Below are 23,628 nucleotides of genomic sequence, written 5' to 3' on the forward strand. Positions count from 1 at the left end.
CCTGTGTCTTTCTGCCATATATGCATAAGAGAGGCCAGGATTTAGCCCATACAGTTCACTCTCCCTGCTTTGGTGTAGGTGATGCTTGCCAAAATGAAGGCGACCGACCAGCTGTATGCAGTGAAGATACTGAAGAAGGATGTTATTATCCAGGATGATGATGTGGAATGCACCATGACTGAGAAGCGTATCCTATCCCTGGCAAGAAGCCATCCATTCCTTACTCAGCTTTTCTACTGCTTTCAGACTCCCGTGAGTATGGCATAGCTTTCACATTGCTCCTTGTGTGCTAGGCAGGATGGACGGGGAAAACGGAGCCTTTCTGAGTATTTTTCCTCCTCTGCTGTAAGCAGAGCCAAGTAAATAGCACAGCATTCACAGACAGCTCCCTCAAAACGTGCTGTAGTCATTCTTTATCCATGCCACTGACAGGGCAGAGGGCAGGGCAATGGTTTCAACAAATTCCACCTCTAACATCGAGATCCCTAGTTACTTGGCAGAAAACTGCCTCGTTTCAAGCTCCTTAGCCAAACTGCAGTGACGGGGAAGACATGCTGTGCCATCTTTCCTGGAAACAGAGCTGGTGCCACTGCCATTTGACAGGCATACTCCCATCCTCCCACCCTTGTGCCTCATAATCCTCTGAATTGGTCAGTGAGGGATCACTGGCCTGCAGAATCTGTCTAGAGAATTGAATAACAGAGTGGTCTCCATTGCAGCACAACTCTGCAACCTCAACCAACTTTAATTTTGGGGAAAAAAAAATATTGGATCTTGTCCACCCTCCTACCTAGTTGCAGGATTGCTCAAAAAAGCCCACTGAAGCTAATGGAAAGATTCCCATTGACTGTAGTGGACATTGGACCAGACCAGTGTAGAATATATCTATCTCTCAGCATGGGGATGTACGCTGAATGAACTAAGCCTTCTTTCCTGTTGAGATTCAAGTTCATAATGCACTGAAACTCTTTCAGACCACAACAACTCATTTCTAGCTATTACTAGTCTGTCTTCTCCTAACAGCTAATAGATCCTGCCTTTCCCCTCAGAGGGCCACAGAAGAAATTATGCTTTGATCATATGTACTCCACTGCTGCTTGGGAAATTCCTAACAGCAAAGGAGTGCACTCTGGCAGCAACCTGACTGATGTGCTTGTTTCATTTGAGTGGTGCAACAGCCAGCAGGAGAGCTCAGGTGTCATGCCAGGTTGGATTGGAGCCCTGGGGAGCTTCACCCAAATAATGGAGGAGAGATTTTTGTTAAAGTTCATGTATTTCCGGAAGCAACCTATCCTGAGTAAAACAGGGTTTTTATATCAGCCCTGTTGCAGGTACAGAGAGCCTTGGGTCACTTTATCTTCAGGTTTCATGGAACAAAGGTGCAAGGTTAATAACCTCACTAATGTGTTGCATAAAATAGGATTGGAAAGGTTAGCTATTACTAGAGCTCAGCTCTGCTTTAATAGAACTTTCTATCACTAACAGATACCCTACTTTGCCATGACTTTATTTAAAATTAAAATGTTTCCCTGGAGAATCCCCCCAGGTGAGAGAGAATGGTTTGTTACCAGGATTGTTCTGCAGCAGCGATAAACATCATCCGTGCTCCTATAATAAATTAAAACAAAATTGTAGAGACACTAAAATATAAATACATTGTGCTTGAGCCAAATTCTGCACACAGCTATGTCAGCTGTAACCATGAATAATCTGATTTACATTAGTTTCTGAGAGCATGACTGGGTTCTTTTGCTACAGTAGAGACATTTATTGAGTGGGGGTGAAATTCACCCCATGCAGAAGATATTTTAATGATCAAAACCAGGCTTAGTAGGGCTAAAGAGATGGACATTCTTTATGCTCACTCTCTGGATGGGATGAATTTCCTCCTGTATTCATTTCTGTTCTTTCTACGCAGTTACATTAATAAAGCTTAATTGCTTCAAGTTTTTAAAATGACATTGTCCTTTATTATTCAGATACGTTTTCAAAACTTGGACTGTACGTTATAGTTGCAAATTACAAAGTAAATAACATGTGCAGTGTGGAATTCACTCATCCCAATTGCTGTTTGCATACGCAAGTACACGTATGCTGCATGTACATCCAAGGATAATGTGTGGCCCAAGTTCAGAAAAGCCCATTCAACGTATTTACACTCTGAAAAAAAACAAGCCGATTTCTTTCTAGTAGTACTAGAAGTTTGAGAGTTTCCCATCTCCAGTTCTAAATGATGAGATGCCAGGCCTCTCATTAGAAATCTTAAAATAACTACCTATTTTGAGGGCTTTTCATATTTTAAAGGAAACAAAGAGCCTGACCCTGAGGAGAGCTGAGCTCCTACATCTCTTCTGGGTGCCCATTTTACATTTTTTTAATGTAGTCTTTATCACAGAATTGCATTGTTTGAAAATTATAGTGATGAGCATCAAAAGCCTCATAAATGTACATGAAGCATTGCCTGCAGTAGTGCTTTCCTTTGGTGATGGAAATGGTACTATAGAAAGTGTCCGAAGTACCATCAAGCTTTGAGGGTGGATGGGCAAGAGAAGCATGGAGGATGTTGGTGGACATAGGCTCCATTTGCTCATCTTGACCCCAATACAATATTTGGGTGCAGTGAAACAAACTGTACTACAAATTGGAAGCAAAGCATGGACAACTGCTTTGCTGCTGATTACTGGAAGTTTGTTTCTGGATAAGAATCCTTACATCTATTGTAGATAATGTTCTGGCTTTCAGGTGTGTTTCAGTACAGCGTCAAGTACATTGTGGTCCTGGTGTGTGACTAGGGAGTCCTGTTACAACCACAATACGAATAAATAATGAATAAATAATTGTAATAATTCTGAAAAAGCCCAGCTCTGTTTTCTCGAGTTGACTGACTCCCAGGCAATCTACCTGCTCTTTTAAAAGGGAAATGTTTTTACCACTAGGTGGCAGGAGTATACTTTTAGCCACAATGGGTCACGTTTTTTAAGTCAAAGGAAGAAACGCGAACCATGGAGGAGCTGGGCCATGCTGCTCTTGCTTTATTCTGTATCTTGTAACTCCCACAAATAGATAGGGAAGATGAAGGACATTTTTTTTTTAATTTTAATCCTTGAATTCCTTTCATCCAGAGTGCCATGCTCCTTCATTCATAGGGTGATTTTAGCCATGTAGAAACTGGGATTGAGTAGTCTCTGAAGCCCACCCTTCCAATAAGTATTGCTAATGCTGTTCAGTTTTTCTATCACACATCTTTATCTGAAGGGTGATTTCTGCTTATCTTAATGCAGTTACTGTCTCTTTCAGTAGGTTCACGTGGTAGCCAAGTTAGTCTGTACAGGATAAACTTAAAAAAACAACACATCTGGTATCCCGGAAAAACCCCGTAGTGTAAACATAGACCTAGTGAATATAAGATACTGTCAGAGGACTCTCTTCTGCTGGGATGCTATTTCAGACACTGTCCTTGTTAGCAAGACTACAAATCAAGTCATCCTGTGGCTTCATTTTCCAGAGCCTTATGCTGCCAATATTCGAAACAGGGAGCATTGAATGTCTTATTCCAGAAATAATGAGACCTGAGTTCTTAGCATTGTGACATGCTTTTCTGTAATGAACACACCTTCTCAAATGATGGCTTACAAACAGGGATACTCTTGAAGTCAAGAGAATCCAGGCATTCCTGGAGAGCTAATCACTGAATAGTAACATTTTGCAAAGCCAGGAGGCTTTGTAAGACACATCGACTTCTGCCCCATTAAAAGATGCTAGTTGAGGTCACGCCACTAAAATGAACAGACTGGGAAAATTATTCATTTGCCTCTAATGGCTCCCGTGGATTTCAGATTGCTTGGGGTTTTTTTTCTAGAATGAACATGACCGTTACGTCATAAATTGCTCACGCGTTTCAGCAGATGGGCCTGTCCTTAGTTGCCATGACTTTTTAAAATTTAATATAGGCTCAGCTTGAATCTATGCATATGTTACATAAGGGATCTAGCTGTGGTTACTTTCTAAGGGGACACGGTCAGTTTTGTTTTCCCCAGGATTACCTAACATGTGAAGTCAACATTGAGGCTGGCTTTGTAATCTAGCAACTGCCCTGACATCAGAGGTTGGGCGCACAATATAGTAGTGACCATTGCTAGGGAAAAGCCCTGAGTAGCAGAGATGCAGAACTCCAGAATGCTGCAGTTACCCCTCCCTCAGTGAGAGAAAAAAGCATCCTGACATAGGCCTTGGAGAGTGCTAGTGGGAAAGAAAATCAGGAAGGGGGGAATCTGTTGGAGTTTCTGCCTGAAAAGGGATCACAGGAGTCCCTTTTAGGCTGGTAGGGCTAAAGCTACAGCGATGACTTTGACCCATTCCTGATGTTTTAAACATCCATCCTTTTCTCTCTAGTGTCTTGAAATAATTGTGATGAGGAGTCCTGTGGCACCTTATAGACTAACAGATTTATTGGAGCATAAGCTTTCGTGGTCAAAGACCCACTTCATCACAAAATTGCCACAAAATCTTATGCTCCAATAAGTCTGTTAGTCTATAAGGTGCTAAAGGACTCCTCGTCGCTTTTGCAGATTCAGACTATCATGGCTACCCCTCTGATACTTGAAATAATTGGTAGATCTGAGTAATTTACAGATAGCCAGAGCGTGCATGTGTTTGTTGCATCCGCTCTTCTTGCTGACTGGATCTTTCTTTTCTCCTTTGTGACAGTGGTGGGCAATGAGTCTGCTAGCCCAAGAGGCAGCTATGTTAGAAGACTATCAGGTATAGATGTTCACTGGGCAGAGGGAATAAGGCTGAGGGGAGGGGAAAGGAAAATTAGTAGAAGGGCATTTGTCCTCAATGGTATGGCCCAATAATGATCAATGATCAGGGCTTTGCTATGTCAATAACCTGGGTGGAACTGTTTACTGGGGTGGAGGGTGAGTAAACAGTAAGGGTGGAGGGAAAGAAGGAGGGTGGAGGTTCGGAAAGTCTCCTAGTTCACATCTGCCTAAAATGGCTGTGGCAGTGGGGCACGTGTAACTGAAGCTATCATGGCACTATAGCACAATCAATAATACACTGTAAATATAGATACTTATATGCAGAAATTACTTCCAGGAGATCTGCCTTTTGGGCCCCAGCCCAGGTTCCTGGCTGGGACTTTGGCTCTGTTGTTGCATGGTAGGAATCAGGTTGGCTTTCTACCTGGATGACCTCAGGGCCCTGAGTCCAAAGAGATCCGGGTTCTTGGGGGACAGTTCCTCTTCATGCTTATCTTCTGAAGCGTGTGGCTGGTTGCTGTTGGGAGGGATGGAGAAGAGCAGCCAGAAGGTTTCACAACCTTTCTGGGTTGGTGATTACGTATTTAAGCAAAATCCTGCCCAGTTCCTCAGCAAATTAGGTAGATTACAGGTCCCTTGCCAGATTATTTCCAATCATCTTTGGTTTTAATATCAGTCCTCCTGAGCTGCTTGCTCTTTATCTGGCTTTGCTCGATGGCAGCATTGTGTGTACATGAACAGTAGACCAAACTAATTCAAATTGCAGAAAGACAGGCTACTTTGGAAGAGGACTCCAGAGTTTGTGATAAATGCAGAGTTGGTGCACTGTGATGGACTGCATTGTGTATATACAAGCATTTTTAACTGGATTAATTTGACTTAATCTGGTTTAAACCCTTTGTGTAGACAAGCCCTCTGCCACAACATTTGGTTTTGTCTGAGACTAATGTAGAAGACTGTAAGAACATTCTATTTCTAGCACATCATGTTCCAAGAGGCTCAATAATACTTGGCTTTCCTTTGAGTCATAAGTAGAGTTGAGAAAGTGAAGAGTTGTTAGGGACCTGCTACAAAAGCCTTATAAATCAGAGTGTCACTGAGGTACTCCAGGGTAAGATGGATAAGTTACTTTTTGCACACCTGGAAGGAAAGTTGTATCTTCTGAGGCCTTCACCAGTCCTGGAGTTTGAATTAGTTTACTGATTTGCATGAGCAGTCCCTATCTGCAGAATAGATTGTCTTCAGTCCATAGACTATTATGTAACTACTACAGGAAACATCAATTTGATAGCTACAGCCATTTTTTAAATTCCACTTCTGTGAGCAACCATGGCTCTTCTGACCTGTCTGGATAGGAAATTTTTTATAGGGAAATGTTATAAAGCTGTTTTACAGGCCCCATCTACAACAGCTTATTATACATTTAACATTTAGTCAAACAGAGGTTATGACGAGGATGATATCTGGTCTGAATCATGCAGGAAATCAGACTAGATGATCCTTCTGGCCTTGAAATCTACTAATCTGTGGCATAGGAGAGTTGACATGGGACCAATTTACTAAGAGTCTGTGTGGTTGGAGGCTAGCTCGTGTTGAAATTAGTGCTATCAAAATTTGGCCAGTAAATGGACTCAGCAAAAAAAAGTGTTCAGCATAACCCAAAATAAAGAAAATAATCTGATTGCATCTGACTCAACATTCCCTGTCCTATTTACATATCTGTTGTTCCCAGGCTTAATTCTTCCCTAGGCATGGATATCACAGGAAATTCCATGTCTTGTTCCTGGCTTAACTCATCTCTCCCAGCTCTTGCTCTGCTCACACAAAGACCGCAGCAGGAGGGTACTGCTTCGATTAAAAAACTCACTCTCTATTTTCATTAAAATAAACTTAAAAAACAACAGCTAGTCTGGTACTTTAAAGACTAACAAAACGTGTAGATGGTATCATGAGCTTTCTTGGGCACAGCCCACTTCTTCAGATGACCAGAGTTTGGATGTCCAGAACTAAAATAAATAGGGGAGAAGGAAGCTGGGAGGGACGGGGACAAAAAGATGCAGTGGGTATAAAAATATCAAGGGGAAAGCTGAGCAGAAAAAAAAAAGTTTATAAGCGCCTATAGAATGGATAATCAAAAGAGGCCAATAAGAACCATTAGTAGGCAATTAGAGAGGAAAAGTACTAACCCCAGATACTATACAGACAAATGATAGAAATGTAGCCGTGTTAGTCTGGTGTAGCTGAAACAAAATACAGGACTATGTAGCACTTTAAAGACTAACAAGTTGGTTTATTAGATGATGAGCTTTCGTGGGCCAAACCCACTTCCTCAGATCAAATAGTGGAAGAAAATAGTCACAACCATATATACCAAAGGATACAATTAAAAAAATGAACACACATGAAAAGGACAAATCACATTTCAGAACAGAAGGAGGATGCGGGGGGGGGGGGGGGGGAAGGAAGGTAAATGTCTGTGAGTTAATGATATTAGAGGTGAGGAAAGGTAGATGTCTGTGAGCTAATGGTATTAGAGGTGATAATTGGGGAAGCTATCTTTGTAATGGGTAAGGTAGTTGGTGTCTTTGTTGAGCCCCCCGCAGAGAGTGTCAAATTTTAGCATGAATGACAGTTCAGAGGATTCCCTTTCAAGTGCAGATTTGAAAGTCTTCTGGAGTAGGATGCAGGTAATGTCAAGAAACTGGTTGAAATGTCAAGAAACTGTTTTTTCTTTGTGATCACAAGAAAACTGAATGGCTGGGATGTCCAGAAAAGGACAGTACCACTCCATTTCATCACAGCCACACTTACAAAGTGACTATTTGGTGTCTTAATTTTTGGAGCCTTGACTGCAAATATCTTGAGCCTAGTTTTCAGATATGTTGAGCACCCACAATTCCATCTGAAGCCAGTGGGGGAAGTGCAGGGATCTCAGCATCTCTGAAAATTGGTCCAAAATTGTCTCAAGTCACATGCCCACAAAGTGAAGCACCCAATTCCAGTGTCTACTTTTGAAAATATGGTTGCAAGTGCTGTGGTCCTAGTTATTCTGGGAGGGCCCTCTCTCCTTGTGTGATCCTATGATAGATGCAGTAGCTGAGATGCATAAACTCACAGGTCCCTAGACTGAATGGGAGCAGTTGGTGTATGGACATATTCAATCAAGTATCTTTGATTCTCAGATTTATTCCCTGTCTGGAGCTAACAAAACTTGGCTTTTTGACCTGCCAGACATGCCGCAAAGACTACATAATTTTCCACACTCCTTATAAGGGGACATATGTAGCAAGGGAATAATAGTTTATTTATGATAGGTGAACGTATTTACTTGGTGGATAAGGACTCAGAAGTGGGGGGTTTTGGTGGGTGGTGCATGATTTTTTTTGTTTGTTTTTATGTGCTAGTGCAGTGTTTCTCAACCAGTGGTACGAGTTCCCTTAAGGCCGTGGTCACCAACCTGTCAATCGTGATCGACTGGTCGATCGCGAGGCCTCGACCAGTCGAGCACGAGGCGTCTGAGCACCCCCACCCTCGATTTTCCCCCCACCCCCGAGAAGCCCCACTACCTATCTCTAGTGTAGTGCTGGCTTCCGGGTGGATGGAAGTCCTGTCTAAAGCCAGCGTCACTTCCGGGGGTTCCAGAAGTGCGCTGGCTGCTCCCCTCCCACAGCTCTGTCACGTGCTTGGGGAGGGGGCGTCAGCTTCCCTGTGCCGCTGGCACCAGAGGGGTGAGTTGAGCACAGGGGTTTCCCTGTGCCGCAGGAGCGGGGGTCAGCCCTGGGGTTTGGGCCGCGCTGCAGGAGGGGGGTTTGGCCCCGGGGCGGGTGCTCGTGGGGGTTTGGCCCCAGGGCAGGCGCCTGTGGGGGTTTGGCCCCACCGCAGGAGAGGGGTTTGGCCCCAGGGCAGGCTCCCGCGGGGGTTTGGCCCTGGGGCAGGCTCCTGGGGGGGGGGGGGGTTGGCCCTGCCGCGGGAGTGGGGGGGTTTGGGCCTGGGGCAGGCGCCTGTGGAGATTTGGCTGCACTGTGGGAGGTACCCACCGGCTTACCTCGGGGGTGTGTGGGGGGGAGGGAGAATCCTGGGAGGAGGTGATAGCAGGGGACTTTCTGCCCCCACTTCCTCCGTTCCCTCTCCCCACTCCCCAGCCTCAGAAACCTGTCCACACTGGCACCCTGTCCCCTCTCCCATCCCCAGCTGCAGAAACCTGTCCCCACTGGCACCCTGTCCAAACAGGTTCCCTGCCCTTCTCAGAAATAAAGACAATGCAGAAAATTTTTGTGTTTGACATAGTATTTTATTTGAAAATGAAGCTTGGCCAAAAAAACCCCAATTGGAGCCAAGCCCCCATCTGGCCACAGCATCGTGACACTCCTGCACTCCCCTTTCCCCCAGACCCTACATCTCAACCTATCATACACTGGAACCCCCTTCCCTGGGCCCCTCACATACCCCAACCCAAATTCCTGAACCCTCACATCCAGAAGTCTGTGGCTTACTTAGTACCGTAACCCTACATCTGACCCCAACACTGCCTGGCCTGGAACTCCCTCCCCAAGCCAGCGTTTCCTTATCCACTTCCTCCTGCATCCAGATATCCTCCCAGAGCTTGCACCTCTCACCCCTTTCCGCACCCAGATCCCTCATTCCCACCTCGGAGCCTATACATCCTGTCTCAACCCAGCGAGAGCACGTCTAGACTGCAGGAGTTTTTCAGGATTCCGGAGATACCCCAGAAAAACGCTTCTGCGTCCAGGGATGCATTTGTTCTTCTTTTAGTGGAAGAGCAAACATGATCTTTTGGTCACCCCTATATTCCTCTTTCCATGAGGAATAAATACTATGTCAAGGGGGCTTCCAAAAGAAGGGGTTTTTCTGACATATGGTCAAGTCTAGACAGGCCAAATGTTGGAAAAACTTCTTCCTACAGAAGAATTAGGGGGATGGAAAAGCAGCAGTGTAAGGGTTGGGGATAGCAAGTGATGGAGAGCAGGTAAACAGAAAGGATGGGGCTTCAAGGAAGGGGCGGGGTGGTAGATCTTGGCTTTTTCTGTCATTTAAAAAGTGATCTTGGGTGTAAAAAGGTTGCAGACCACTGCCTTAGGGGTATTCAAGAGAAGTCTGGGGAGTATGTCAACACAACTGAAATTTAGAGAAAACTCAATTTTTGTTTTAAGTTTTATAGCGCTTGATTATTTTTGTACTTTTTACACCCAAAGATTTCATCGCCCGCCTGGCTATGATTAAGTTGTTTAAACTAATGTGTTGCAATGGTAGAAAAAAATAGTGTGACTGGAAACTGTAAGTACTGGGGGTATTTATAATTTTTTTTAAGGGAGTACTTTATTAAAAAAGGTTGAGAAACACTGTGCTAGTGCTTAGGCTCCTACATTTTGGGATTACTTTTTTAAATTAAATAGAAATTAATAAGCAACAATAAAAATCATCTTTCTGCGTGCATTCTGTGTAGAATTTTATAATCACATGATGTGTTCACCATGGAACTTCTGTTCCCTTTAAGATGTACTTGATCTGAAGGGTATGTCAGGAGCAGCATATAGTTTGCAGGACAGTTAACCTTTCACAGGGTGGGTAGCTCTTTAAAATGAGTTGGGCCTAATCTCATCTGTGACTGATGTGCTACATCCATTCTAAGATTGATGAAGAGGTGATAAAAGCCAGCAAGTTATTCAGCTGAAGAGGCTTGCTGGGGGAGGAAAATGGGTTCCTATTACTGGCCCTCAGGTACAGGACCAAGGGGAGGGAGAAGCAGGGGAAAAACTTTGCAGCCTGATTTGGTCAAGATAATTTCTTTAATTTTTGTATTAAAGAATAAATCTGTGCCTCATAGGAAAGGCCTGAATAATCTTTTAGGCATGACATTAGCCATTCCTGGACTGGGGCAACCAGCCACTCAGTAGCTCAAAAGGTGCCGTGTTCCAGAAAAATGACTGCAATTAATTTTAAACCTCATAAAATTGCTGCCTCGGACAAGGTTGAGAAAATACACAGATGTTCTGATTTAGTGGCATGCTTGCTTCTATACTGACAAAGTGTTAACTGATTTTCAGAGGTGCTGGGTGCCCACAGCTCCTATTGATTTTAACTGGAGTGTTAATACTCAGCAGTTCTGAAAATCAGGCTTAGTGTTAATACCAAACTATATAGAAGATTACACTTATGGTGACCTTTATTCAGAGAGACACTGGAGAAATGTTACAGGAAGCTGGAAAGAACCAGTTTAATTGTCAGTGCCTCAGGGAAGCTTCCTTAAGTAATGTTCAGCTGCTTTAGGAGTGCTGTGTATGGAATTTGGTCTTGTATCTCCTATCAAGAATGTAAAATAACAAAGCACTCTCAGATGATGACTCAGCAGTTCCTGGATCTGTGGCTATGACATCAGTAATTCACTGTAAGTGGCAAGGACCAGCCCAGAGTGAGAAACTGATCTGTGTTTCTCAGAAATGTGTTCACTAAATACAAGCCAGGCAAGTCCCTAGATTAAATTATTTTGGTGACCAGAAGTCCTCTGTCCTCTCAAAGACAGCCACTGGCTGTGTCTACACTGCACCCCTATTCCGGAAAAGGGATGCAGATTAGACACTTCGGAATAGCAAAATCCGTGGGGGATTTAAATATCCCCTGCAGAATTTGCATTAACATGGCTGCCGCTTTTTTCCGGGTTGGGGATAAGCCGGAGAAAAGCGCCAGTCTACACGTGATTCTCTGGAAAATAAGCCCTTTTCCGGAGGATCTCTTATTCCTACTTTCAAGGAATAAGAAATCCTCCGGAAAAGGGCTTATTTTCTGGAGAATCACGTCTAGACTGGCACTTTTCTCCAGCTTATCCCCAACCCGGAAAAAAGCGGCAGCCATGTAAATGCAAATGCCGCGGGGGATATTTAAATCCCCCGTGGATTTTGCTATTCCTAAGTCTACATTAGCATCCCTTTTCTGGAAAGGGGTGCCAATGTAGACACAGCCACTATGTATAATTTTTCTTGTTTTGGAGAATAAATGCAGTGTGGATTCAACTCTGTCATTTCTGAAATGTTAGTTTTTTCATTTTGCCTTATTAACTTAAAAAAACCCCAAGAAACTTATCTCAGCAGTTCACTGTGTCTAGGTTTACAGCAATTCATTTCTGTTTGTGCTGTACCAATACCCCGAGGGCTGCATAATTCTGTTTGTGGCACACTGCAGTTTGACTTCTCATAGACATAATTTGTTGCTGATAGTGGCATGAATTTACAAAGTGACTGAAGCATACAAATAAAATATCTGGTGAAATCAATTTGCAATTATTTTTTAATGGTTGCATTTTCATAGCCCTTGTCATGCCCACAAAATAAATGACTAGCTGAGTCCCATGCCGCTGGCTGTCATAAATTTGACTATTTAAGAATCATAGCTAATGTACATGAATAGTTCCTGTGATGGGATTTGGAGTGGACGTAAATGGTTTATCTCTGTTTAATGTTATTCCAACTTTAAAGCAGAGACCTTAAAGATCAGTATAGCTCCATTACTGTCAGCTGGGATCTGGATCCAAAATTAAATGTAATTCAGAGCACTTTTCAAAGAAAGATTGTACTGGTGACATGTCTCTTCATTCCACCTCTCCTCCTGTTTCTGCTGCTAATCCCTTCTTAATCTGGACTGCTGCCAACTACTATCCATTCTATGAACCTATCCTCTGTAATTGTGTAAACCTCTTAGTTTAGAATGCCAGTACTCATTAGGATTCAGCACTGGTTTAGTGGGTGTTGTTAGGGAGAGTTTCAAAGAGGATCAGTCAAATTGCTGCCTCAAATAACTTTAAAAAAACCATGAAATGTGTCCAATGCTCCGCACTCCAGTGCATCTGGACTCTCTGGTAGTAAGAGCACTTCACTGCTAGTGAAGTTTTGTCCTGGCAAGGTATTTAAAAAACTGTTGTTGATTTCCAAACTTCCAGCAAGGCCTAGTGAGTAGGGTTTTGTGGGGTTGCGGAACCATACAAAAAAACCCCAAAATAACAGGAGTTTTGAGGAGCTCTGAGGCAGCCGGACTGCCCTTGAGGTGGCTTTGTAACAATATTTTATCAGCTGTCCAACCCCTACACTTATTTTATGAGCTAATAAAATTCTATTGTTGAGCAAAGACAGACCTCACCCTTCGTGGAACAGCTTTTAAACCTTGGCTTCCACTGTGTGCAAAGCTTAAATTGCTGAGTGCACTGTAAAACCTTTTTAATGAGGGAACAGACAGTGAAAATGTCCCCTGCTTTTACTGGAGTCTTTTGACTTTGAGTTTCATGTTGAGCCCAAAATCTGCCTGCCGATGAGTTGCATATGCCAGTCATAGACATGGAGATTAAACGCTTACACAGTGTGGAATTCCACATTCAGGCAGAATCTCTGAATACTAGAAAACCACAAACTATATTTCAGTCTCTTTCAGATGCTCCCTTATATGGAGACTACAAACTTTAAAGTCTTTAGATGAAAAAATATATATAATTACTCAGTTAAATTTTGTTAATGGACTAATTAAGGATCTGCTCGTGCAAAAGCATCCACATGGTCAGTAGCTATAAAGGTCTGCCTGCATGGATGTGTTCCCAGGATAGAGGCCTATGACAATTTCAGGGTGAGATTCTGTATGGTGCCTCTAAGACAGGACTTAACCCACATGCTAGATCCAGTCTGTCAGGCCCTCACATCGCCATATTTACCTGCACCTTGGCAGGTACAGGGAATGACAACTCCTGTTGGCTGTGGATCACCATTCCTAGCCAGTAGGAGCTGTGATCACCCATACCTGCGGAGGCACAGGTAAATATAGTGGTAGTGGCCCACGAGGGGCTAAACCCGGTGAACTGTCGCCATTTTATTGACCACCCCTGCTCTAAGAGATGCAGCCTAAAGGGAGAAGTGTCTAATGTGGCTTTAAACCACCTTTGCACCCTCCCTAGCCACTAATCCTGAGGTGTACGTCTACACAGCATGGGTAGTAGTAGGGCTTATGTCAGCACTCTAAAAACAGTTGTGTAGACAGTACTTGGAAATTGTGGCTAGGCTGGAGCTTGACTTCTGAAACCCGAGCCAAAGCAGCACCTTCAAAACACAATCTACACACCTATTTTCAAAATGCTGCCAGGAGCTCTGCTAACCTAAGCCTGTCAACTGGGGCTGGGAAATTCACTCTTGTGGGCTGTGTAGACATACTCTTAACCCCAAGCCTAATCCTGTAAACTGCCCAGGACCCCATAGACCATCTTGGAAATCTACCCAGAACAGCTTGTAGAATCGGGGCCTAACAGGAAGCAATTTCCTTCAAAGCCCCACTCTGCTTTTCCAAGCAAAAAGACGGAGATGCATTTGAGTTACATGAGGCCCTCTTATTAGGGGACTCCTGACTGGAGCTGGGAAATTTTGTGTGCGTAGCTGTGTACGAATATTTTTTCACCAAAAAATGCAGATTTTAGGTTGATCAGAATTATTCACGAATTTTGGTTGAATTCTGAGAATAGTTTTGACCAAGGAAAAATTGGTGTGAAAAAGCCAGAAAAGTTTTATTGTGGTGCTATCTAAAGCATTTTGTTTGACTTGAAACAATTTTTTTTTCAGTTTTGGTTTTATCAAGAAAAACTTTTTAAAAAATTGTCTGATCTCAAATTATTTTTGTTTTGCTTCGATTATCACCATTATTTGCCTAGCCCTGTGCCTAACGCCTGCCAGCTTGGTAAGCAAGATGCCAAGGTGAGAAATATACCAAATTTTCTTGCAGAAGAGTTTTACAGCATTCATGTCTGGACACTGGCCAGCCTCAAAACAAAACCATATGACCCAGAGCACTTTATTTCACCCAATTGTTTCTTTAATTTACAGTAACAGTTGGCATTGTGGCTTTTGTTCAGCTTGATTTTAATCCAAAATGGTGCAACAGGATTTCCTGTTGTGGCTGCCGTTGCTGTGAAGCCTTTAACGTCACTGTTTCCTGTTGACTCAAAATCTTAATTTATTGCCAATGTCATACAAAGATAACAGATCAGAGAAAGCTTCTGAGAAACACAGCATGTAAAACACTGACAAGCATTTCAGCAGTTCCTCTTCTCAAAAACACTGTCCAATCCTTAATCCATCCTCACTCCCATTTGTACCTATCTAGCAGCTCCAAGTGGATTGAAAGGTGGCTTAGATGAAGACTTTCCCATCCCCCTCTGCCCTATTTCAGTAAAGGGATATAATCAAGTGAAGAGTGGGCAGTCATGGCTTGTGGAGTAGTTTCTTGGAGGCCTTTATCAACCAGTCTGAGTTAGAGCTGCACTGAGACTGCTCTAACTTGTGCTGAGCTCAGCGTCAGGGAACGCAGAACAGTGGTATAAAGATTTGTCTCTGCCCACCTTCTAGGGCAACATCTAGACAGCACTGGTATTCCGGAAAAGCAACGCCGCATCCAAGGAACGTGTCCCCTTTTAAAAAAAAAAAATCGAAAAAGCTGACGCGCTCTTTCACCATCCTGGTAAACCTCATTCTACGAGGCATAAGGGATGTGTAGAAAGAGCACTTTTTTCTGAAATTTGGCACCGTGTAGATGTACCAAATTTCAGAAAAGCCTCTTTAGAAAGTAAATCGGGAAACGATATGCAATTTGCATACTGAAAATTGTGTATCTCTTTCTGATTTAACACTGCAGTCTAGATGTAACCTAGGTATGCCAAGCATTGCTTTGGAGTACCAGATGGCTTACCTCTAAGTTTATGATGAAATTCATTTGCTATGTAAAGCCCCCTTTCCATGTTCATGGACATTTTACATGCTTATTCCTAATTTTAACTGTAAATTCCCGTTCTTAATAAACTGTCATTGCTTCAGGATGCTTTTGGAGAGATTACTTAGTTGGTCTTTGCAGGATAGCAAACTGATGTCCCCACCTGTCAATACCAGTGGAAAATCTTGTTTAATTCCTCATTCCCCAAGAATTCTCATTCGTGCTGATCTTTATAGTATATGCTACCATGCAGACAAGAAACCAGTGCACAAATTCTAGTTTGTGAACAGTTTATAATACTCAGCCCTTCTCTTCTCCTTAGTCAGACCCACAAGACTAATAAGTGTTAGTAAACTAGGTAATTAGGAACCTGGCAAAACCAGGGAGAAAAGAATGAATTTGGGTAGGCAGACATTATGTTAAGGCTAAATGAGAGAGTCTCAATGGTGAAACAATCCTGATTTATCATTTATGTATGTGAGCACATGCAGAGGTAAGTCACTAGAAGTTATGGTTACAAAGAAAACCTTCAGAATGTAACCTGAGTGTAATCCATGTAGTGATGTTGCCTGAATTTGCAGAAAACCTGAAGCAATAGCTGTGGACTGCACCATTCACGTCAATACCTGTTCGTTCAGATATCATTGACACTTCAAATACTGCTGTTTCATTGCACTCATAGGGAGGGAAGTGTTAGACTATGAAAATCTCTAGGAACGTATCTCAGAGTGTGAGGTATGCCCCACAAGGAAGTCAAGAAGGACTAGTTGGAGGTGGGGAAGCAGGATAGGATTGCAGTGGTTTTATTTTCTCAAAGTTTGGCATAAAAAAAGTGGGGGACACTACACTGTTGCTATGTTTCTAAATACAGACACACACACAGTTGGGTGTAGGTGAATTAAATAACTTCATGTAGGTAGTGTGGCAGGAAGGGAGTTTTAAGGAGGAATTAAAATGAAGAGGTGAGTGATGGCCTAATGAACTGGCCTAAGTAGGATGGATTGCTCTTTCTGTAGAGACAACCCTAGAGAAAGAGGCGAGAAGGAGAGGAATAAAAGGTATGTCAAGGCAGTATAATTAGCAAGGCAGAGGAATCTGAATTTTATCCAATTCCACCACAGTATGTGTTCCTTAGTCTTGCTCAGTGTCCTTCTGAAAGCTTGTCTACATTGAGAAGCTATTGCAGAATAAATTAGGATGTGATTTTTTTTAAAAAATCACAACAGCTATTCTTCACTAACTTGCGGTATGCACACACTTATTCCATATAGTACCTTTTGTGCGGTGTTGCTTAATCCAGTGAGTCCTTGAAGCATTAGCTTATTAATGTAAAGGCTAGGTTCTTTTCTGATCAACTTCTGTCTTTCTTGAAGCATGGGAGTTAGTTATTCTTAACCACTGAGTCTAGGGAGCATTAACTTACTAATTTTAACACTTGGTTCTTTTCAGACCAACTTTTACCTTGACAATATTTCTCAATTTGGGAGAGTTGGTTATTCTTAACTGATCTGCAGTTTATTCTTTCACCCAGAATTATGTGCATATGTAATTAGGGAAAAACCACACAAAGGCATTCTTAGTATGGAAAACGAGTGTCTTCATAGGGCATTATTGTGCAATTCCAGTCTATTTCCCCTTACTAATGAGTCCTAACTAGGGTTGCCAGATGGACTCCCAGGCACTCCCCCCCACCCCAACGAGGCTTCTGAAGTGCCCAGAGCAGTGATCGTGGCCCCGCCTCCCAGGCTAGAAGGCAGGGCCGCCATCGATGCTGGGAGCCTGTGATTGCGCAGAAACCTGGCAGGGGCGGGGGGAGTAGCTGGGACTCCCAGCCACTCCCTCCGCCCCCGCCAGGCTTCTGTGCAATCACAGGCTCCCAGTGCTCATCATGGTCCCGCCTTCCAGCCACTCCCTCCGCCCACACCAGGCTTCTGTCCAGTGCGCAGCCAGTAAAATCAGAGATACTGAATATTGCACATGTCTGGTATTCTCTACATTTTTTTAACTGGACAAAGAGTGCAAATACCGGACTGTCCGGTACAATACCAGACACCTGGCAACCCTAGTCCTAATAGTAGGCCAGAGAGAAACACTGAAGGATCATAGACATTCGTATGGTTTTCATGTAGCATAGCAGGCTCTTTTCATGTAGCATAGCAGGTGTGATCACTTTCTCCACTATAGTGCACATTTTGGCTGAGTATTTTTTGACTCCAGGATCAGGGGAACACATCTATCTTCATGTTGCTGCTTCTGGAGAGAGCTGTGAGATTCCACCAGCTCTCGCAGCAGCCCATGATGGTAATGAGAAGAATTCTTTATTGCCACTCACACCCCATTTGGCTTCCCTCTTGTGTCTTCAGCACCAGCTGAAAAACTAAAAGATCCTTGGTTGCTTTCCTTCTGCCATGTGCATTTCAAGATGCTAATGCCAGTGGTCATTTCAAGCTGGCCAGATGCAAGAGATTGGAAAGAACCAAACATCTGGCCACTGGAATGTAGAGAGGAGATTAAAACCTCCGGCTGTAGATTAATAATGCTCAAGCATGGGTGGGGATTTGAAGAAGGGTAAGACAAAAAGAATCATAAAGAAATTGAACTGGCTCAAGTTAATCCTCTATTTGCCTTCCAGACTGGACTTTTCTGTTTTTCAGAATGAAAACCTTAACATTGGAACAGGGGCGGACTGGCAATCAAAATAGGCCCGGGAAATGGGTTGAGAACGGCCCTCCCCATGACGTCACTCTTGCGTGCCCCTCATCCTTTTTTACGTCACCCCTGCATGCCCCTCCCCCTTTCCCTGGCTGTGTCTATACAGTGGCCACATAACCCGGAATAGCTATGGAAATGAGAGAAGTCAGAATAGGGAAATGCGCGGGGGATTTAAATATCCCCCACGGGATTTAAATAAACATGGCCGCCGCTTTTTTCCGGCTTGGGGAAAAGCCGGAAAAGAGCGTCCAGACTGGCACGATCCTCCGGAATAAAGCCCTATTCCGGAGGATCTCTTATTCCTATTTCCTACTTGCTAGTAGGAATAAGAGATCCTCCGGAATAGGGCTTTATTCCGGAGGATCGCGCCAGTCTGGACGCTCTTTTCCGGCTTTTCCCCAAGCCGGAAAAAAGCGGCGGCCATGTTTATTTAAATCCCGTGGGGGATATTTAAATCCCCCGCGCATTTCCCTATTCTGACTTCTCTCATTTCCATAGCTATTCCGGGTTATGTGGCCAGTGTAGACACAGCCCCTGTGTCCAGGGCAGGCTCTAGGTTTTTTGCCACCCCAAGCAAAAAAATCCCCCCCCCCTTTTTTTGTCCGGGGAGGGTGCACATGCAAATGCAGCTTGCGCGGCTTGCTGGGGGTGTGCACACAAATGCAGCTTGTGCAGCTTTCTGGGGGATGGGGCACGCGCTCCAGGGGAAGCCCAAACCCCAGGGCATTTTCATCTCAAGCACAAGCCCCTTCCTCTCCCACCCTTTCCCCTATTTTTTCCCCCATCCCTTCCCCTACCTGGCTTCTGTCTTCCAGTTTGTGGGGCTGGAGTCTGTGATCGGGCCCCAGCTGCTGCTGGGACTCCAGACCAGGCCACATGCCGGACCTGGAGCTGGGCCGCCCGGTACAACTCTGGGCCAGGCGGTTTTAAAGTCCCGGGCTGTGATGTCACGCCACACCTGCTCATGTGCAATTTTCTTTGCATACATTAGACTACATTGTCTCCTCCTCATTCCCCCCCCTTGCAAAAAATAAAGCATGCATCAGTTTTGCACATGTAAAATCCTCATTGTTATGTCAAACTTCATTAAATGCATGTGCAACAGCTTTCTCCACATATATGGTCCTTTGCAAAAATACAGAAGCTCAAAGAACAGCAGTGAATCTCTGCTCATTTACTGCCAGGAACTAAGTACAGGCAGTCCCCGGGTTACGTACAAGATAGGGACTGTAGGTTTGTTCTTAAGTTGAATCTGTATGTAAGTCGGAACTGGCGTCCAGATTCAGCCGCTGCTGAAACTGATCAGTTTCAACAGTGGCTGAATCTGGACGCCAGTTCTGACTTACATACAGATTCAACTTAAGAACCCCAGGCATCCCCAAGTCAGCTGCTGCTGAAACTGATCAGCGGCTGATTCCAGGAAGCCCGGGGCAGGAGCTTCCTGTAGTCAGCCACTGGTCATTTTCAGCAGCTGCTGACTTGGGGACACCTGGGGCAGAGCAGCTGGGGTGCTGCTGGGTTGGTCCAGTGGCGCCCAGAGCGGCGCTATGGGATCAACCGGCAGTGCCCCAGCTGCTGTACCACAGGCGTCCGGAGCAAAGCCGCGGAGCACGGGGGCAGGGGGCAGGGGACAGCCCAGACGCGCCGTGGCTATCCTGCTGCCCTCGGGCTCCGCGGCTTTGCTCTGCTCTGCTCCCCGTCCCCCAGGTCTGCAGACCAGGGGGAGGGGGAGCAGAGCAGAGCGGCGGAACGCGCGGCCAGCTGACAGCCCAGACGCGTTCCTCTGCTCTGCTCCGCTCTGCTCCCCCTCCCCCTGGTCTGCATTAAACCAGATTGGAGTGATTAGTAAAAACCTGGAGAAAGGTTATAATTATCTGTAAAGTTCTCTGGGATTCTTTTCATAAGTATGCATGTGCTCACATGTACAGAACAAATGGACATATTTCATTGTTGAGCAATAAGGGGTATTTCTTTTAGATCTTATCGTTTTTGACGTAACCTCTCTGGAAAGATCACATTTTTCAGCATTTCTTAGTGTTTTTTCTGATTTTGTTTTGGAGAGAATAGTTTTGAATTTAAGTAATCTCTGCATGGGACAAGATATGCTGATTAACGCTTAATGTCCATGTTGTGTTTGTGTGTCTGTAAAGGATCGCTTGTTCTTCGTCATGGAGTTTGTGAATGGTGGGGACTTGATGTTCCATATTCAGAAGTCCCGTCGCTTTGACGAAGTTCGAGCCCGCTTCTATGCTGCAGAAATTATTTCAGCCCTCATGTTTCTCCATGAGAAAGGCATCATTTATCGGTGAGCTCTGCATTTCATTTACTTTCTTGATCTAAGCTGTGCTTTTTCCATTCAGACAAATAATTCCTCGCAGGCTGCTGGGAATCACTTAACAAATGTAACGATAATCACTCTGTTTCTTTGCTGCTGACTGTCAAATGTGCCCACAGCCTGCAGGAGGCAGACAAACTACCTGGTATAATATTTATTACGGGGGGAGGTGAGACCATCATTCCTCGACCAGTTATATGTCTAGGAACAGATATAAAAATATCAGCCTTTTACATGTTCAAGATACCTTGCCAGATGCTGAATTGATGTAAACTAGAATTGTAAATCAGCATTGCTTTGCTGAAGTCAGTGCAACACCAGCAAAAGATCAGGCCCACAATGTTGACACGCAGACATTTGCACTTATCAGGGTGCCTATATTAATGGGAAATTGGAGAGCTGTAGACTGATAGCTGCTGAAAAACAGAAGCCTCCTCTGAATAGGTCTCAGCCTATCCTACTGCTGCTGCTGAATATAAATCAAGGTCACAACAAAGAGGGAGCAGATTAGGTGAAAGCGTTCTGTGTTATCTGGGGCATAAGTACGATGAGCTGTATCCCCTGGCTGTGAGTGATTTGTCATTTATAGCTCTGTACACAGGGCCCAAATCCAGCCCTGGGCTGCTGTTATTCTGCATTGCAACAGTGCTGCAGGACTGTGTTCATTCCCCCTCAATGCCCATCTATGCTACAAACAAAAAACTGGGTCTGAGACCCACATCTAACATGACTCAGCACATCCACACAAGCATTTTCTCCGCCCTCCCTCAGCACAATTAAGCATCAGATGTTGTCCACATCCACCACTTCACATGATTGTGTTTGTATCAGTGCACTCTAGGAAAATCTGAGCATTGTTCCCACACTGCTTCAAATACTGCTGCCAGACTAGAGGATTATGGGTGTTTTTCATGATTTCATTTCCCTCTTGATGGCTACACTGCATTCCAATTCCAGAATCCATCTGGGTCCACAGAGCTAATTTAGCTATTGGCTGTCTGTTGTGTAATGCTCCAACTCTCCCCTCCTTGCCCATCTGACTACTCTTGTGATCAGCAGGCCAGGGTGGATAACTGATTCTCGATCATGGAGTTGGACTGGCAAAGTCCAGGGTGCCAGAAGTTTTTAAGAATTCCCGTACATATACAAGGGGCCAGATTATATGAGACATTTCATAGAACTGGATAGAATGACTAGTGCAGTGAGCATACAAGATACTAGGACATGATTAAAGAGTACTGTCTATGACATTGGATGCAATGCACTTCAGACTGCCCTTCCATTAAGAGGGTAGGAGGACCAGCTAATTATATTACACAGATCCTTTCCGGCAGTCCCAACAATAAGTCGGTAATGTGTTGTATCCAGTTATGGCCTACCAACCCTGCCACGACCCTATTCTCCAGTCAGGCCTTTACATGTTATGCCAGTATGGTTAGAAACCATGTGGTTGTGGACATGCTTTGTGCTGATTCAACCACATTATGCTACATCATGCAACTGGATCCACACAGGTAGACTCTTGTGCCCACTCGGAACTGCCTTGTTGAAGACAGTGGCCATTGGTATGGTTTTTGTACTGAAGGTTGGCCCAAACACCATTTGATCTTTGGCTCCTAAAGTTTAGTGCATGTGAGCCTTCTCCCCAGTTGGTAGTGGGGTTTCCCTTACTAGAGAAACAATGTTAAAAAATTGTTTTCAAAACCATTTTAGCTTGGGGTTCAGTAATCAACTGTTGTTGGCAAGACTGAAAGATAAGTTAGGAAAAGGGAGATCGAGATCTTCCTCTTTGCAGATGGAGCTCCCAGAATAAGTAGAGACACAAGTACAGAGCAGAGTTCTCTGTATTTCTTTAAAGTACAAAATGATCTGCTGAATGAGCATGTAAAATAGAAAAGAAAAAGGATGTAGTTTTAGTATTTCCAAACTCCAATGTAACGTGGGCTTTACCTGTGATATTTATAGTGCCTATTATGCTCCTAAAGCACTGTGACCTACACGTAAAAACAAGTCCTCTCCTCCCATACCTGCTTTTCATCCTAAATTTTCCCTTGTATAAAATACCAGCCTCAGAAGGGAGGCCCTGCCAGATAATTGCACAGTTTTCTTAATATTCTTAAAATATTAACCTCCGATAGTCATTGCCATTCAGTCACTGACAGAACTTTGCACAAAATCAAATGCCTATCCCTCTGTGGTTTCAATGCTTTCTCCTGCTGCCTGTCCTCAGATGAGGGGAGTCAATCTGTTTATATTTAGGAGCTTCCTACAAGTTGCTATAGTTTGTGATAGAAAACTTAGCCTCGATATTAGAGATGTTTAAAGGCTGATCCGGCAATTAAATTTGTTTGGAGTTCATTGTTAGAAAATGTGAGTGCATATGTGTGAGGGTGGAGGGGCACAGAGATCCCAGAGGGATACATGTCGTATAATTATATGGTAGATTATCTTAGATGATAAGGATGGTAGAGAGTGCTTTTTATTTATTTATTTTATTTTATTTATTTAAAATACTTTACCCTGCCTTTCTATTTAAAATATTTGAGGTGGCTTACAAAATGTTTTTAAAAGGCTAATATTAATATATAATTTTTGTATAATGGCAGATTTATTAAATATGATACATCCATCTAGGATGAGAATCTCAGCTTTTTCAATTGCTGAAACTAGAAAGGAAATCTTTTAACTCACAGATTGCTCTTTGGGTGGTCCTTGACTTGTAGGAAGCAGTTTACAGGGCAGAGGAAAATGTTTAATTAAGAGGAAGCCATTTGAACTGATGTTAGAATGAGAAGTGCTGTTTATTAACAGAAACGAGATTGAAGCGTCTGCAAAAAAGTTAAGGGAAAAACTTTCTGAATTGAAAGCATTTTGCCAACATCTTTCCAACAATCTTCTTTGGACTATACTAATATAAATTATCGTTAGAATAAAGTGGTAACTTAGAGGATGATCCCAGAAAAGCACCATATAGTTAACAATTCTTCCAGGATAGCTTTAAGTGTAACAATACTGACATTTTCCATCTTTCAACATGAAGCATTTCAGGATAAATAATTTTAATGCCCT

The 23,628-nt window shown here is 43.6% G+C and overlaps 1 protein-coding gene across 2 annotated transcripts in view; it reads left to right on the forward strand.

Moving 5' to 3' along the window:
• PRKCH (protein kinase C eta) overlaps window positions 1–23,628 on the forward strand; it is a 167,366-nt gene that overhangs the window by 78,248 nt on the left and 65,490 nt on the right. For both annotated transcript variants that reach the window (XM_075926364.2, XM_075926362.2), the window contains exons 9-10: window positions 79–252; window positions 20,375–20,529. In XM_075926364.2, the coding sequence (XP_075782479.2) occupies window positions 79–252; window positions 20,375–20,529 (329 nt within the window). The remainder of the gene's footprint in view (window positions 1–78; window positions 253–20,374; window positions 20,530–23,628) is intronic.

This window comes from Pelodiscus sinensis, chromosome 5 (assembly GCF_052426305.1).
Source record: "Pelodiscus sinensis isolate ZL-2025 chromosome 5, ASM5242630v1, whole genome shotgun sequence".
Classification (NCBI taxonomy): Eukaryota; Metazoa; Chordata; order Testudines; family Trionychidae; genus Pelodiscus; species Pelodiscus sinensis.